At 41.1% G+C, this 14,452-nt stretch overlaps 1 protein-coding gene across 1 annotated transcript; it reads right to left on the reverse strand.

The window, feature by feature from the left end:
* Positions 1-6,048: 6,048 nt before the first annotated feature.
* On the reverse strand, positions 6,049-11,144 carry CTLA4 (cytotoxic T-lymphocyte associated protein 4). Its single transcript, XM_007934916.2, has 4 exons — positions 11,039-11,144; positions 8,011-8,358; positions 7,419-7,528; positions 6,049-6,153 (listed from the first exon to the last, which is right to left on the reverse strand). Exons 1-4 carry the CDS (start codon positions 11,142-11,144, stop codon positions 6,049-6,051), a joined length of 669 nt encoding a protein of 222 aa, XP_007933107.1.
* Positions 11,145-14,452: the final 3,308 nt, after the last annotated feature.

Consider the following 14,452-nt stretch of genomic DNA (forward strand, 5'->3'; position numbering starts at 1 on the left):
AGTCGATTGCCAGTCATTATAGGGAATGACTACTACCAGCTGCCCAGCCAAGTTGATACCTGACCTTAACTACCACACCACCCCAAACAGGCATGGATAATGGGATTTACAAAACACCACAGAATGGAAGACAATGGCTAGAAGGGCCACATCAAGCAATTCACTGCAGACGCTCAAAGGAGACTAGAAATTCTGAGTTGCTAGTTAACTACAAAGAAGAAAAGAAAAACTAATTTTACAAGTTGAAGAAGAGAAGCCAGCAGTGGAATGAATGCAGCAGGAGCTAAAATACTGTCAAGGTGAAGAAAGAAGAAACAGAAATGTGCCTCAGAAATATGCTGTTTATGAGAAACCATGAAGCCTTCTAAAATTTGAAATCATCTCCCAAAATATATTTCTGATAATCCCTCCCAGGGAAAGCCTCTTCTTTTTGTTTGAATAAATAATATCACTTTGTATGACTAAAATTATGCTTTTAAAACACTGTTGGTTACTATGATAACCTGAATGTTTATGATTAAAAAGAGCATATTTCATTTCTATGGGCTGTTTCAAGACCTCCAGCAGAAACTTAGAAGCTTTCTCAATTTATAGCACACTATACAAACAGCCTCTCATCAGTGTTTTGTTTTGTATTTTTTCCTGCAGTATTCTTCCTCAGGCTGGCTAAGGACAGAATGGGTCATCGGAGACTCTTGCTAGTGTCCTGGAAGATTAAGGGAGAGCAAAAAGATGGCACCAATACCAGACCATCAGAGGTGGGAATGATCACACCGTTGCTTTACATGGGCAGCTAGGACAGAGATGAGAGTGAAAGAGCATTTTCTGGGGTACCCTGGAGTGGTGACAGGGAAACTCCTGGAGCAGCCTAGTAAGGACAGCCCCAACTCAGAAAAGTTCAGAGTGTGGCCCACTTGCAGAGCCCTGGAGATCCTATTTTCATTCTGGTTTAAATTCTGCTCTCTGATCTTGGACAAGTTTCCTAGTGTCTCTGAGCCTCATTTTCTTCTAAATCGTGAGGATAATTTTCAAGGTGTCTTCTCTAGCTCTAACCATCTATGATGCTCAGATCCTGAGTTAGACCAGAGCTTCTTAAAGGACTCATTGAATCAGAATTAAAATCCCAAGCTCTGTTTCACATCTTGCAGATGAGAAGTTTTGGGTGTATAGCACCTCAATCTGCATTTTTCCAAATGCTCCAGATGATAATTGTGCACAATAGATGTAAGAACAACTATAACAGAGCACATCCAGGAGAGCAAAGATTTCCATGAAGGAAAGGCTCTGTGCCATAGAGAATAAAATGGGTTAATTTCTAAAACAAATAGCTTAGAAGATAAGTACCCACCTCCTTTACAGGACCCATTAGCCCCAGTAACATTGAGCATCAATCCTAAACATTTCTAGCAGTGGGAATAAGCAATCATGCTAGAGTTGGAACAACAGCTACAGTCACAGATAGCTCCTGCACAGAAACTTCTGAGGATGAGGTCTAGCACCCATTTTGCTCACACTGCAGTAGAATTACTGTCAAAAGGTTGTCAGGTCAAATACAGGCATCCTCTATTTTTATTTTATTTAGCTAAGCCTACTAAGCCTGGGGGGAGCTCTGGTAGCATAGTGGCTAAGACACTTGCCTGCTAACCAGACGGCTGGCGGTTCAAACCCACCAGCCACTCCTCGGAAGGAAGGTTGGGCAATCCTACTTCCGTAGTGATACTGCCTCGGAAACCCAAGGAGGGGTCGCTATGAGTCCGGTTTGACTCGACGGCACATAACAACAACTAAGCCTGGGAGCTCTGGTTGCGTAGTGCCTATGGCACTTGACTGCTAACCAGAAGGCTGGTGGTTCAAACCCACCAGCCACTCCTCAGAAGGAAGATGGGGCAATCTACTTCTGTAGTGATACTGCCTGGGAAACCCAAGGAGGGGTCGCTATGAGTCGGGTTCGACTCAATGGCACATAACAACAACAATAACAACAACAACTAAGCCTATCTATCTACTGTCTCCTATCTCAGGCTGTAACCAAAGAAACAAAAGAGGAAGGAAAGAATGTTTCCTTCCTCTAATCAATAGAGTGCATCATCTTTCTGGTCTACATAGGGAAAACTGAACTGAGACGGGGGAAAAATGTTTAGAACAAAACTAGACCTCTAAGGAGACTGAGCTATAAAGGCACAGGGCTCTAAATGGGTAGAAAGAAGTCAAGCAATAAGAACACTTTGTAGAGAAAGCTGTTTTTTCTTTTGCCTTGAGAACAACTGAAACAATAATGTAAATTTATAAATTCTCAAGAGACTCTTAACTGGCTTTGTTCCAGTTAGCAGCACACTGACATCAATATTTTGCAAGTTTGGTCCCAACTAAATTAAGTGTGTATCAGCTCTGCATATGGAAAGGTATAAAAATATATCAGCTTAAACAACAAGTCACAGTACAAAAAGGAAAATGTAAGAGAAAACAAAAATGAGAAATTACCCCTCAAAAAAGATTGGAATTAAGACTGGATTGATGTATGAGCAGAACATGCAAGGTAGAGTAGGCAGCTGGAATTGACATTCCAGAGTCTTAAAGATGCAAGCCAAGAGATGGATTGATGCCCACACAGTTCTTCTGATCAGAGGGGAAAGAGATTAGGCTGAAGCCATCTATAAGAAAACACAGCCATAGTCCCAATGTCCTAGCTCCACAACATTTGGATCAATTTATATGAGCATCTACTATGTTCCTAAAGCAGTGATAATCCCTGTCTTGGAGAAATTCTCAACCAAATTAGGGAGAAAAGACATGCACATTTGAAACTGTTAGAGATCAAACCAAGTAGAGTAATAAAACAGAAGGAGAGAAATCCATGTGGGCTGAAAGTGTCAGAGAATCTGATGGAGGAGGCATCTTGATGAATGTGAAAGTAAGAATAAAGATATGGAGGTGAGAAAGTGGAAATAGCAGAAGGAAGGGAATCAAGTTGGAGGAAGGGAGATGAGCAGATGTATGTGCTGGGAGGTAGGAAGAAGGGATGGCCCAGACAGTCCCTGGTAACTGTGTCCTGCTCACACTTGCCATCCTCTCTCTTGCCTAGAATTTGTATCTCCAAGGAGGAAGATTACATGCCCAGGCTCCCCTTCCATGGTGGGTCAAGCTCCATTCAAATCTATGGAATCTTTGGACTTCCACAGGACCCTGGTGGCAGAGACGAAGATGATAATCCATGAGATTGTTGGTCCTCTGATCTGGAGGCAATGCACCTCTCTGAGTATTACAGGCAAAAGATCTGCCCTCATAAACAAACAAGGTGCCCAAAGCCTCCCCGCCCCCCCATACACACACACACACACACACCTTATATTTGCCTTCTCCCCTTTGAGCAACTTTTCTTGTTCATTTCTTCACCATAGGGAAAAGTGATCTGATAAATATTTTTAGCTAAGGAGTATTTTATATTTTAAAGACTATTTAGTGAAGAGGACCATGTTTAACTCAATGATTTACTAATAGTAGAGTTTAAATAATAGTAGAAGAGATATTTACCAGTATCAGTACCAGTTGCTGTTGAGTTGATTCTGACTCATGGCAATCCCATGTGTGTCAAAGTAGAACTGTGCTCCATAGGGTTTTCAATGGCTGATTTTTAATCACCAGGGCTTTGTTCCAAGGCACTTCTGGGTGGACTCCAACCTCCAACCTTTCAGTTACCAGCAGAACTCATTAAACATTTATATCACCCAGGGACTTCTAGAGGAGATATTAAGTTTATATCAAATAGTTCACTGTTGAATACTGTCTGAAAGGTACCTGGAAGGTCCATTGTTTAAGATTCTGTCATTTAGGTCTGCCATCAATTGTGAAATAGAGTAATCTCTCTAAAGACATTTGGAGAAGTAATCTCCATTGGGGCTCCTTATTTGTATGTTTCTTCTTGGCTTCCAACCCAAGACCAAGGAAACAAGAGGCATAGCCTTCCACATGGTAGGAGCTCATTCTAGGTAAAAGCTATTACTCTATTTTGAAAAATCTATTCATTTTTATTTATCAAATTTTATTAGATGTTTACTATGTTCTACCTCATTTGTTTGTGAGCACTTGTTAGAAAAAATAAAAGAGAGAGTGGGACAGAGAGAGAGAGGAAGGTGATGAGTGTTGTCCAAGCAGCAGCTCTCAAACCTGATGGGCCAAAGAAGCATTGGGGAGCTTGGTGGAAATGCAAACCGCTGGCCCCACTATTCAAAGATTCTAAAATCAGTACATGTAGGGTTGATAACCTAGAGTCAGCATTTTAAATAAGTGATCCAGTTGATTCAGTTACAGGTGGTCTCTCATTAAACAAGACAATAACAGGATGTAGAAGTCAAAGTAAGAAACCTACAGGGGAAACCAAGCAGGCTGATGCCACACCTTGGTTAACCAAGAATCACAGAGTATTCAGTGGGCCAGGCCTAGGTATGCTAACTAATAACAACATAGGGCCATAGGTGTGTTTTTCCCACATTTGCAAAACAGTCCATTTGGAAGCCACAAGAGACAGCTCCATTTGCCTCAAAGGCAGAACAAAATGGCTGCAAGGGGTGTGGCTGACAACACTGGAGTTGCCATGACAACTGTAATCTGTACTGAGTGCTGAGCTGAGAAAACTGTCGGTAAGAAAGAGGAGGTGAAGAAACTGTACTAAAGAGCATGCCGTGTGTTTATAAAGAATTGCTATGTCAGTGCTAACCCACTTTACATCTCAAATAGTTGTGAAGGAAAAAAAGACAGGATGGATTCCTTCTAAGAACAGCTTGCAGGTAACAGACTGGTAGACAGGTGACTTGTGAAACATTATTTGTCCTTTTGTGTGTTCCCATTTTGTTCCAAGTAAATATTCCAAATATTGGAGACTCTACCAACTGCTGAAAGAATGAATTAAAAGTAAACACAAATGCAATACTCAAATACAGGAAATTAAAGACAACTGCACAAAATGACCACCACAGACTTTTATTTAATTTAAAATATTATACATGTTGTTGCATTTTCATGGAAAATAGTGAGTTAAAAAACACTAACAGTGTTAGTTTTCAGAAACATTCCTGCACCCCATTCTGCTATCTGCTGCTTTCTTTTGTCAATGGTATTAACCATGATCAGGAATTGGGGCCCCTGGAACTTCTGTGAAGTTCATACCTACAGAACACCTGGAGTGATCCACTTCCTCAATGCTGTTCTGTCAAGTTAGCTCGGATACCACCAGCTTCAGCTTCCTTGCAAACCACTGAAAGGAACTGGCATCAAAGCCCAAAGCACTTTCATGTCCATATTCATTCATTCATTCAATCTGACAGGTCTGCAAGAATCTGAAGCACTGCCACAACCTCATCCAGTTTCTGAGCCACTTAGCAAGTGGCCTTGCTCTGGCTACGTATTAGTGTCCTGAGCCCCTCCACAAAATCTCCTCCAAACCCATGATGGGAATACACTGGCATATAGTGTTTATATTCAAACCATCAGCAAATATACAAAAGTACATGTGGCCTGCATGCACATAAAAGAATACATATTGGTACAATACAACCTTTGGCATCACTGGCTAAAATATAGCCATGTGAGTATTTTCAAACTCTTCATGTGATTACACATTTGTTAAGAAAAATAGTACAGTATAAAAATGTAACTGGAAAAGATCATTTCAGTTATAAATTTCTCGTATGTAAATGGAGGGTGTGTACAATCTATAGTCCTCTCCGTCACGTCCTTTCTTTCCTTTGGACTATACCATTGCCTAAATTAATTCCTTGATCCCACATTGTAATGCTGCATCCCATATTGCTCCCAATTGATGCTGTCACTAAAATTGGATCTGATGTGACAGAAACATCCCAGCTCTATTTTCCTGCTCTTTTGCTTTAAATTGTACTACACTTAATTTAGGTTGTACATTCAACTTTATATTAAAGAGAGATGAATTCTCCCAAAATACATAAACAAATAAAAATGGCTGGATATCAAAAAGTGAGAATTTTTTCAGGTCCAAGAAACTGGAAAATGGTCTTTCTTCTTCATGATGATCTTTCAATTGATGGGAATAAAATAAGGCTGAAATTGCTTTTCACATTCTGGCTCTGTTGGGGGCATTTTCACATAGACTCCTGTAGTAAGAAGGCTCCTTTTCTTTAGCTGCCAAACACAAAAATAAATGGTAATTATTATTGAATACAGCAGCCACTTCTACCCATAATAAGAACTTGACAAATATTGGATCCCTGCCTATTCAAAAATGAATGTTCACAACATATAGAATTATAAGCCCCAGGATATTTTCTTAACTCAGCTATTAAAATTCACTTTGGGTAAGTAACTATGCTATTGATGCAAAATAGTAATTGCTTTCTTTGACTGAAAGATAGCAGAAAAAGACTTGGAGAAATCTTCAAACATAACACAGAGTGTCTATGATAATGGCCTGGAGTTTGTGATGGAGCAAGCATGATAAGGTAATAAACTTTAGTTACTCTGTTTGAGAGCTGTGGCTCTCAACTCCACTCTTCATATTCCTTTTATTACTTTTTCTCTGTCTGCATTAGTCCTCAGTTTTTATTACTTCAGTATATTGAGGTCTAGTCTACTAGTCTGTGTGGCAGTTTGTAACAAACAAAGAACTCAAAACAAGTAAACATCACTATTAAATTGAGGAGATTATCTTGGAATTGAGTATATCTTTGTGTATGTGTGAGAGAGAGAAGATTGAAAAGGAGAGATGGAACTAGAGAGAGAGAGACTTTGTGATGGCAAAACCAGCCTTAGGCAGATGTGGTTAAGAGGGACGATCAGGAAGAACTTTTCACAGGATGAGTGATTCCGTACTTCCGCCTCTTTCCCGCCAACAACTGTAGTAAATAAAATCTAATGGACAGAGCTGGAAGGTTGAGCAAGTTTTGCCAGGTAAGCAGACTGGATAATAGAGAGCCCTAGTCAGGTATTGTGCCAGTGACAGGTGACAGCTTGGATAAGGAAGGTACAAGTAAGGTGGCACCAAGAGATATCTTCCAGGCAAAATGAAGGAACATAAAATCTATCCAGGTGATTGATTATCTCTATTAGCATTTTGACCAGTCTGATTGTTTCAGAGTTACTAACTGAAGTACATTTGTCATGAAGATGAAGAGCAAAACAGCTGTCCCATGTTGTTCAGTTACTCAAATTGAAACCCTGTTCAGAAGCACACAAACATTCAATGTCAAACATCCTCATCTCAAGTATTAGTCATCCTGAAACTTCAAAGGCCAATGCCAAGGATTCTAGTGTGTTCTCTACCACTGTCCTTCCTCTTCAGCAAGTATTGCTTCATCTTAAGAAAACTAACTTCAACCTCATCACTTGGTCAAATGATATCACTAAAAGTGTCCCCACCAAACATGGTGGATTGCCAACATCACACTCACCATTTTACTCAAAGAAACAGCTGTGATGAGAAAGCTGTAAAAAAACAATCCTGAACTGACTGCTGCAAGGATCCAGAGGAGGAACTCAGAATCTGGACATGGTTCTGGATCTGCAACAGAAAACAGCCGAGCATCCATGAGGCAGTCTTTAAATGTTAGGGCCCTCCTCCCAGTATTGGTGAAAAAAGGAAGAAGCTGGAGCTCCCAAACTTTGATGTCCACCCTTAAATAGTATAGCTAGCCCAAAGGTAAACCTAGTTATTTGGGGCCACCTCCAAAGAATGTCATATTTAAGGCATAAGACTAAACTTCATGATGGTTATCATTTCAGAGGGAGTGTCCCAACTTGCCAGTAGAGAAAAAAAGAAAAATCTTCCTCAACCCATTTTATTTTATGGTCAGAATGCTGTCTAGAATACCACCCATAGTAAGTAAGACTACTACATGAAACAACAGTGCACCCTTAAAGAGAACCAAGAGACTATCCACAGTCCTAAACAATGAATCACCTGACATTAAAGACCAAAACTATTCTCATGCAAAGAAGACAGCAGTGTGAAAGGTGTCAGCTTAGTAAAATGGCGTTGCTCACCAATGACAAAAATCTGTGTTCCGTTGCCCATGCCCATGTAGTAAGGCGGTGGGTACATGAGTTCCACCTTGCAGATGTACAGCCCTGTGTCTATGGCCGTCAGCCCTTGGATGGTGAGGTTCACTTTGTTCCCACTTGTGGTTCCAGTGCAGGTGGGATCATCTAGAAAGGTCAACTCATTCTCCACCTCAAATGTGGAGGCACAGACTTCAGTCATCTGGCTGTTGTCCTGCCTCAGCACTGTCACCCGGACCTCTTTGGCTTTGGGTGAGAACTCATACTCACATACAAAGCTGGCGACACCCCGGTTGCTGGCCAGCACCACTGCAGGCTGGGACACGTGCAGTCCTAACATAGAAAAGGCAAAGGGAACTCCATGAACTCACTCTCATCCGTGGTCAGTCCCAGGCAAAACCTTGAGCCATGGAAGGTTTATCTTTGATGAGCACCCTCCATCTTCACCTCTCAGCCCTTCTCTCCCTTTTCAACAAACCCATCACCTTTCCTTACCACTTTCCCTCTCCACCCACCCTAGCTTCCTCTCCATCTCTTATCCCCTAGACTTTCTATTAGCTGTCTTCCAGAGAGTCTCCAAAAAAAAAGTGTTCTTTATCGGGAAATCATTGCTGGCAGGCAGACAGCTGAGACAGGAAGAATATTGATGTAACAAACAGAAGACCTGCCTCTGCCATGACATGATCTTGGACAAGTCATACCTCTCCTACGGCCTTCCTTATTTTCCCTTGCAGTGGGTAGAGGTTAATATCAAAGTGCCATCAACTCTGGTATTGTAAGAATATAGTAGAGCATATTCAGGAGGAGTTCTGGATGTTGAAGTGCAGGATCTTACCCAATCCCTCAAAGCATCCTTCCTGAATCTCTTCCTATTTCTTTAACTGGTCACCCAGGAGTAGCAGCAGAGCCATGGCTCACTGTGCTGACCACCTTACTCTAACATTATTATCACAGAATGGGGATGCTGCTAGATGAAGGAAGCCACAGAGCAGAGGGCACCAGGTCTTTTCCTCTCCTGGTTGAGGCAACCCTGCTGCTAACGTCTATGGGCTTCCCCTGCCACCACCATTACCTCTTCCGCCCTCTCTCTGCTCTGCTCAAACACCCTCATGTTCCTTTGTTCTTTTTCCTCTGGCTTCTACAGGATAAGGGATAGAGCTCTCTATACAAAGAAACTTGCATCATCTAAAAATAGTGGCATCATATCATGTTGTCTCCAAACTGTTCTGCCTGTAACTAACTTGGCCCCTCTTCAGTCAATCAAGTGGCAACTAGTCATCACCCCAAAACTTTGATTGAACGTTATTCATCTGCTCAAACCCATTGATGCCTTACTTACCATTGCTTGCAAAAACAAATGAAATAAATACCATTCATTGTCGTCCATGATCCCATTCCAACCTACCAATCCAGTCTTAGTTTCTAGGATACCCTTTTCTACCTATACATCACCCTATGTTAAAGACCTTCTCCCAAGCATCTGCACTCGACAACATCCGTTCTTAAAAGAGAGAACAATATGGTAGCAGCCACAGCCATGGCTAATTCAGCAGCTCGGTTTGGCAAGACAAGCATCTTCTTCCTCAGCCCTCATCTTTTCCTGTCAGAATCTAACCTATCCTTTAAAGTCTGTTTCCAATACCACCTTCTCCTCAAAGCTTGATTACTTTAGATGGACTCACTTCCACTGCCTTCTGAGCATCCTTTTACTGGTATAACCCCATTGCAGTACTTAATTAAATTCTTCCCTGTATTGTAGTGTTCTGTGTGTGCTGATGACACCTACCCCATCTTCTGCCTCTTGGAGTGGTAGTCCAATCCTGCCCAAATGGGTGCTCAATAATTTTTATTGCATTGACTCCAGGCCTAAGTAAGACCAATTTTCCCGCCCTTTCCCCAGGCAATCTCCCAATTATCACTATTAAATCTGATCATAGTCAATTTCCCAGTATCCACCATGGAAGGTCTCTAGTTACAGGTTGAGATCAATTTCCTAAAAAGGACATTTGATTATTTCTAACACTATTTAATCTTTACATGCAAAAACTTTCTTATTCAGTAAAAATTAAATTATCAAATATCTTTTGACCACATACTTCATATAAACCACATGATCTCTTAACCAAGAAGGTCTAGAGAGAGAGGTTGAGATTAAATGGGAATGCTCATCATTTTCAGCCATGTAACAGACCTGACGTCTATCTCTAAAAGATCTTTATTTAGTCTGAAAACTGAAGATCTGCATCTGAAGTCCACATGTAGGTCAGACAGCAACTAAATAACTTCTGCCAGTGATGGCTCATTTCCTCTCCCCTTCCTTTCTTCCTTGTATCCTTCCTTCCTTCCTTCCTCTCTTCCTTTCAGTATTTCTTTTTTCTTTTGTTACTTTGCTATTTCAAATTGCTTTCATTTATAAAGTCATTCATTAGGTAGTTAATAGAATTAGCTAATAGGACCTTAAAACCTTTAACTGATTAAAGAGGAGTTCTTCTCTTAATTTGCTTAAGTTTTAAACAAGTTGGGGAGTTAGTTTATAAAAGTAAATTAGGGGAACTTAAACCTTGAATTGGGTAGGAAGGAACTCTTCCTATGATTTTATTGATTTTTTTTTTTTTTTTAAGAAAATCTTGAGTACATTCACCTGATACCAACCTCAAATGCATCCAGGCTTGTGAATTCCCTCCTAAATCCCTTTACTTTAAGTTATTTTCTTCCAATCTTCTTCTGAAGAAAATTGGAAGAAAATACCTTAGAGTATTGCCAGTGTCTCCCAAACCAACTCACATGTACTCATTAAGCAACTGTATGCCTGGCACTCTTCTAAGATCTGTCTGTCTTCTTACTTGCTGCTGCTGGCTGTTGTCTGTTTCCAGAGCCATCTGAGCTGGGAGATTGGAGTTTTACTTCTAGCTTCTGGCTTTGCTATAAATCACTGCCCTCGACTGCTGAAAGAAATGAAACTCATATAGGATAAACACCTCCTCCACCTTCATGTTCCAAAAGCATCACTCACCTTTGGAGTAGATGGGAATGAAGAGAAGAGAAAGCATAGCAGTGCAGGACAAGGTTCTGGGTGGGTGCAGCTGAGCCCCACACCTGCGGAATCCAATGCAAGCCATGGTTTTGTGGGAGCGGGCTCCGGGCTTCAGGAAGCAGAGTGAAACCTTTCAGGATCCTGAAGCTTTGAATGTGTTTGAACCCACACAGAATCAAGGACTTTATATAGTCGGCTTTGATCCCAGGTATGTACTACACATGTGCACACACAGAAGGCACCTGAATAGAAAGCCTTTTTTGTTTTGGTTTTACGAGAAAGGAAGCCGTGGGTTTAGCTGTTACGTCGAAAAGATAACCTCAAACACTCAAAGTAAAACTGAACAAAACAAGCCAATCCATGGATGGAAAATGCACTCAATTTGAAACTGAAGCTTCTCGTTCACTTTGAGGATCTGGATAACTGAGTGGAGACTTGGACAGTTTCCTGGAGTGCAGGGCTCCCCTTAAATCCCAATGTTATCCAATCATCTAAGCACATTTTACCACTCAGTTTACTTTGTTGGTATTCCCCAAACAGCTAGGCTTCTGACTCGGAACCCTTGAATTAATGACAGAATTAATCTCGGGGCATCCTTAATAAAACTGCATTTTATCTGCATGGCACCATCCTTCTAAGTGTCCTTGAGCATGTTTTACAAATAAGACTTTGTTTCTCTTTGATCTTTTTAATATTCGTTGAGAGAAAATACCCAAAACCCAAGAAATAAACTGATCTTCCTCTAGCTTTGCAGATCAGGAAAAGAATTCAGATGTTCTTAAAAGCCTCACCTCCACAAAGATAGAACAGATTTGGAGAAGGTCCAAAAACAGTCAACCACAGAATGAGCCAGCAGATTAAAAGCTTCTGCAAAAAGATAGATTTGTTTTTCAAATGGGAATTTTTCAAGCAGTAGTTCCCAAAGCTAAGGTTAAATATGCCTGGTGTTCTTAAATTTATGAAAATTGGGAACAGAACAAAAGCTCACCTTTTACAACTCTTGAAAGTCAAACGCCAGTAAGCAACCTAACCGGCATTTAGTAAGGGCCAGTTTTTACAGAGTTCTGGAGACACAAAAATGAAAAATGTGTTCCTTCCTTTGAGAGGAACACACAGAAATGGGAGGGACAGATAACCAAAGTCATGATCACCATAGAATGGAATAAATGCTGGAACTGGAGTCCACACAATCCACAGAAGGGCAGTCAGAAATCACTGGTTTTATAGGTGGGAGTCAGAAAGGGCTTCTTACAGGAAGTAAAACTTGAACTGATTATTGAGGACAAGGGCAAGAGGTGAGTGTTCAGACAAAAAAGAACTGTGTATGCCAAGGCACAGGGATTGGAAAGGGCATGACATTCTCTGACCAGAGGAAAAGGCGAGTGTGGGAATTCGCAAGAAGTGGAAGCGAGTGCTCTTAGCAGTGTGGGCCAATGAAACATTTTAAGGAGCAGATTGTTGTTGTTGTTGCTTTGTGCCATCGAGTCGGCTCCGACTCATAGCGACCCCTCCTTAAGGAGCAGATTAGCATGCCTGAATTCAAGTTTTAGAGAAATCGTCCCTTGTGTGGAGGGTAAGGAGAGGATGAGTTCAAGGAGAAATAAATTATAACCAGGAAAACCAGTAAGGAGGCTACTGTAATCCTCTAGACCAACAGAAGTCAGCAAACTTTTTCTGTAAATGTCCAGCAAGTAACTAATTTGGCTTGGCAAGTCAGATAGTCTCTGTTGCCACTACTCAACTCTACCACCGTAGGGTGAAAGCAGTCGGGTTATTGTTACTGACTGCCTTAGAATTGGTCCCTCATGCATAATATAACAAAACGCTGTCCAGTCCTACGTCCTCTCCAAGATCAGTTGTCACCAGGACTTCTGTCTTATTCTAGAAGCTCTGCTAAACCTGTTCAGCAATACACCACTGACAGTTGGGTATCAGCCAGAAGCAGCCAAAGAAAACATGTAAACAAATGGGTGTGGCTGTGCACTAATACAATTTTATTTACAAAACCACACCACAGGCTGGTTGTGGCCTGTTGGTTATGGTTTGTCAATCTTGGTCTACACTCAGGAAATGACACTGGTCAAGACAATGGTCCTAAGAAGACTTATCTGCTCTCAATGAGTGGATAAAGTTTATGACAGCACTAGATTTATAGCTTGGCAGGTATTGTGATGTCACTAGAAATTGTTCAAATGTTTGTCAAGTTCTACCTCATGCAAGTATCATAAAAATCCTATTAGGTAGGGATGATTATTTTCCCTATTTTAGAAAGGAGGAAACTGAAGCACCAGGGTTATTTATCTAATCCCATAGCAGGTAGTGGAACCAGAATTGAAGCCAAAGCTTTGAAGTCAAAGAGAATTGGATTTGAACCCTAGCATGAAAACATACTGGCTATTGACCTGGGCCTGAGGGCCCTATGTCCTCAGGATAATGGAGTCTATTTCTCAAGGCAGGGATTAAATGAGATAATGTGTGTAACATGAATAAAAGACCTATTATGTTGTCTGGCCTCAATAAATAAGAGTTATTTTAGTGTATCGGATCTCTGAGAAGATGAAAGTGTGCTTTACTGTAATAAGAACACAGGAAGAGCAGGTAGAGAAGAGAAGATCAGGAGTTCTATTTGGACATTTTGAGTTTAACATAACCATGGGAGCTCTGCTAGCATAGTGCCTAAGGCACTCCACTGCTAACCAGAAGACTGGCGGTTCAAACCCACCAGCCACTCCTCAGAAGGAAGGTTGGACAATCTACTTCTGTAGTGATACTGTAGTGTTACTGCCTTGGAAACACAAGGAGGGGTCTCTATGAGTCTGGTCCTACCCGATGGTACATAACAACAACATGGGACTTTAAGATGGAGAGACCTGAAAACAACTGTCAATATGGATTGGAGCACAGTACAAAGATCCAAACTAAATCATCATTTTAAGCAACCACAGACTCACTTGTGAAGATTTCAGAGGGCCAAGGCACATAATACCATTTGCCACTGAGTCAATTCCAACTCATAGCGACCCTAGAGGACAGAGTAGAACTGCCCTGCAGGGTTTCCAAGGCCATAAATCCTTACAGAAACAGAGTTTTGCATCTTTCCCCTACAGAGCAGCTGGTGGGTTCAAACCACTGAACTTTCCGTTAGCAGCAACACACTTCATCACTGTGCCTCCAGGGCTCCTCAGGCACATTATGAGCACTCTATAAAAATTTGTCAGATGAAAAAACAAATTCACGAAAACAGTTTAAGAAAAGAAATGATGAGGATTTGTGCAGAACTTTCAAAGAAGCCTTACCGATCCCCTAATTAAATTTTAACGAAACTACTTATGCCATAGAAAGAAAACTCAGTGGTTGTGAAAACAAACAGAATTACCAAGGAGAAAAGATAAT

This window comes from Orycteropus afer, unplaced genomic scaffold (assembly GCF_000298275.1).
Source record: "Orycteropus afer afer isolate SDZICR_OR568_19922 unplaced genomic scaffold, OryAfe1.0 scaffold00002, whole genome shotgun sequence".
Lineage (NCBI taxonomy): Eukaryota > Metazoa > Chordata > Mammalia > Tubulidentata > Orycteropodidae > Orycteropus > Orycteropus afer.

Coding starts and splice junctions, on each gene's coding strand:
- CTLA4 (XM_007934916.2), bottom strand. CDS start 11,144: ATGGCTTGCATTGGATTCCGCAGGTGTGGGGCTCAGCTGCACCCACCC. Junction 8,359..11,038: donor CATTCCCATCTACTCCAAAG/GTGAGTGATGCT, acceptor TTTCTATGTTAG/GACTGCACGTGTCCCAGCCT. Junction 6,154..7,418: donor CTGTTTCTTTGAGTAAAATG/GTGAGTGTGATG, acceptor TGTGTTTGGCAG/CTAAAGAAAAGGAGCCTTCT.